The sequence below is a fragment of the Mus pahari genome, unplaced genomic scaffold, assembly GCF_900095145.1.
Source record: "Mus pahari unplaced genomic scaffold, PAHARI_EIJ_v1.1 scaffold_12178_1, whole genome shotgun sequence".
NCBI lineage: Eukaryota > Metazoa > Chordata > Mammalia > Rodentia > Muridae > Mus > Mus pahari.
In genome coordinates this window covers 15,666-19,172 of record NW_018392000.1, presented here as the reverse complement: position 1 = coordinate 19,172, position 3,507 = coordinate 15,666, and the positions used below count along the sequence as shown (strand labels likewise).

The window sequence follows — 3,507 nt, the reverse complement described above, 5'->3', positions numbered from 1 at the left end:
GAGGAGAGGAGAGGAGAGGAGAGGAGAGGAGAGGAGAACCGAAGATGTTATAGGGTAGTTGAACCATGAAAACATGACAATGAAGACTGACCAGTTGGAAGAGAAGCAGCCCAAATGGAAACTGCCAAGTTATAACTCAGGGTTATTGACAGATATGTAGATAAAATAGCAGAAAGGGTTGATATATGCCCAGCTCTAGTACTCTTAAGGTTAATTTTAATTATAAAGGCTTTGTATCTTGTATTTGAGAACCAAATGCTCAAGGATAGAAAGAAATTCCCCACTAAATATTTACCACAATAGTATAAAGCCATCACCTGAGTAATGGCTAGACCTCTCATTCTGAAGCTCCTGACTTCATCCATAGCAGCCCTCACCTGTCAGTAACTCCTCAGGTAGGGATGAGAATTCATGTGTCTCTATGGGCTATGGTCTGCAGTCTTGGGCATGTTTTGAGCATACAGTCATTACTACTGGGATTTGTATGTGCAACAGTTCTTCAGTGTTCAGAAAATTCTAGCCACCATATCAATGTTGTGGAATCTCAACATATCCCTTTATGCTTTGGTACTTTATGGATGAGTGAAATATCTGTCTTAATTTTCGAGGTTTTGTGACTTTGCTGAAGAGAGAACTGAATGAGATAACTATGTCTCATGAAATTCTTACAGACTTGTTGTCAGGCTGTTTATGGTTTACTGCAAGCATACCACAAAATACTTGTCATACACTTATATTGCTGAATTGGATTGCATAACTATATGGATCAACACAGATACAAACATTTTTCATTCATCATGTGCTATGGACTGGACTCAGTCGGTCTCTCAAATCGCGGGGAACAAGGATTTCAGTAATCAGGTGGACAAGGATTCAGCAAGATGACAAACAGACACGAACACAAGGGAGTGTTGATCTGAATGTAATGTCTCAAAGTGAGCATCAGTTTTATATTACAGAAGAAAACAAAGAACTTAGGTGACACATCAGTCAAGGTACATTGAAGTTATCTGACACAAAACAAATAAAATGTAAAAGTAAAAAAAATGTATACAAAAAGACTGGCAGGAACCAGGCAGTATTTATAATTGAGATAAGATCAGTCCTATCTAAAATCAGCTATTGATGGGAGCCAGGGGAGAATTTCATGCCCTTGTCACAATTTATGTTATTCCTCTGAGCCTTGTGAAAGCTTGCACCAGGGGGTTTCTGCCCTTGCTGACCTTTTCTTGAATAATGCAATACTGTAGTTCCTCCTTAAACCACAACCCTCCTTCTTCCTAGGTTATTGTAAATTCCTGCATATGGGAGTAACATGGCTGCTCTTTTAAGTGTCTGTATGGAATATCCATTTGTCAGAAAAACTCACCAACTTTCTTTTAATATGCAATGTAGTATACCGTACCTGACTGTAGGGAGGATTCTGAGTTTACTAGTTTGAACTAGCCCTGAGATTACTAGCTCCTATCTGGCAAACTATGAGATGCCTGTTTACTAACTGTCAACACTGGGACATTTCATCTGAATGAGGAACAGTCTTACGAAATTCCAAGGCCAGGGTTGGCTCCAGGACTCCAAGGACATCGTTGAATGCCAGGAAGCAAAGTTTAGTCAAGCTTGGGTATTTGACAAAATATTTCTCAGAGGTACCTATAATAAATCAATACTAAAAGAAAGAACACAGATCCATTCACCGACTAATGCAAGGACAAATTTGGAGCATTCATACTACAGGATGCCAAGGCTCCAGGAAACTATGTTTCACTGAAACTTCTTTGACCCAGGACTGCATCAAAGCTTTTGGGGCTGCCATGCAGTCTTCACTGGAGTGGGTGTGGCATTTCCCCCCTTTATATTTTTTAGATGAAGTTTCACAATGTCTCACCTCGATCTCAGAAGAACTCTGAAGATAAGTGGAAACACAATTACTAATAAAATAATGTCAATTATAATAGCAAGCAAGATTATATAATGAACCAAAACTAAGGGATTTAATGCACTTAGAGTATTTTTTAAATCTCTGGTCAACTTATCAATGTTCTAAGTATCCAAATGACTTCTGTTAATATCTGGAATTTCTGTCTTTAATTGCTCTATAATATGTGAAATATCTGTATTTTTCCACACTCCCTGCAAATGAGCCTTAGTCTTTTCCCAGTTAATGATTGCATTATAAGTTAATGGCATGACACAAATATATTGAAATGAAGCATGACATTTAGTAGCTAACCTAACCTTAATGTTTGCTGTATACTGTCCCCATTTATTATTAACATATCATCATAGAGAACTATAGCTAGCTTTTAAATATGTCTCTAAAAATGTCTAGAACCAGCCTTTTAAATGGAGGTGGTTATTTCTAATATTGGATTGATTATTAGAACAGTCCATGATTGAGTCAGAATAATTGGTCACATTAAAGTAAAGGGAAGAGTTATCATGGCATTCAACTATGTAAATTAATATGCTTTCAATGCAATACAGAGGAGAATTCAGAGACCAGCCATATTATGATGTCACTACTTTTGTGAGACATTTTAGAATACTCTAATATCTATGTACCATTAATAATTGAATGTGACATCATTATTTCTTGGATAATTGAAAACATGCCATCATAAGAGACATGAATCATTCTCATGTAAACATGGAATAATTGAAATCATTCTTCGCTTCTTTTTCTCTTCACCACAGTAATGGACATTTATTTATCAGCTTTGGGCAGTACAAGTTATAGTTTAACCTTTGGGCTGAAGCATCTTGGATAAAAGGCCAAGCAGTGACAGAAGCGAACGCACTGTGAAGAGAAGGATTTTGATTTTCAGGATGCCTGGAAAGTGGATTTCTGTTCTGCTGCTGCTGCAGATCAGTTGCTGCTTCAGATCTGTGAAATGTGGGAAAGTGTTGGTGTGGCCGATGGAATTCAGTCATTGGATGAACATAAAAATAATACTGGATGAACTGGTACAGAGGGGCCATGAAGTCACTGTTCTGAGACCTTCGGCTTACTATTTTCTTGATCCCAAAAAATCACCTGGCTTTAAGTTTGAAATTTTTCCTACATCTGTCAGTAAAGATAATCTGGAAAATTTTTTCATAAAGCTTGTGGATGTGTGGACTTATGAGTTGCCAAGAGATACCTGTTTCTCATATTCTCCTTTAATGCCATATATGTTTGATGAATTATCTGGTTATTATCTAAGTCTTTGTAAAGATGTTGTTTCAAACAGACAGCTCATGACAAAGCTACAGGAATCCAAGTTTGATGTCCTTTTGTCAGATCCTGTGGCTTTCGGTGGGGAACTGATAGCTGAACTTCTCCAGATACCTTTTCTGTACAGTCTTCGCTTTTCTGCAGGCTACAAATTTGAAAAGTCCAGTGGGAGATTTCTACTCCCTCCCTCCTATGTACCTGTAATTCTGTCAGGATTAGGTGGCCAAATGACATTCATAGAGAGGGTAAAAAATATGATATGCATGCTTTATTTCGACTTTTGGTTCCAGATG

The 3,507-nt window shown here is 37.6% G+C and overlaps 1 protein-coding gene across 1 annotated transcript in view; it reads left to right on the top strand.

The window, feature by feature from the left end:
- The window catches only part of LOC110314791 (UDP-glucuronosyltransferase 2B17-like), a 16,777-nt gene that overhangs the window by 1,098 nt on the left and 12,172 nt on the right, over positions 1 to 3,507 (top strand). The window contains exon 2 of the mRNA XM_021189016.2: positions 2,695 to 3,507. Within this exon, the coding sequence (XP_021044675.1) occupies positions 2,827 to 3,507 (681 nt within the window). The 5' untranslated portion in view covers positions 2,695 to 2,826. The remainder of the gene's footprint in view (positions 1 to 2,694) is intronic.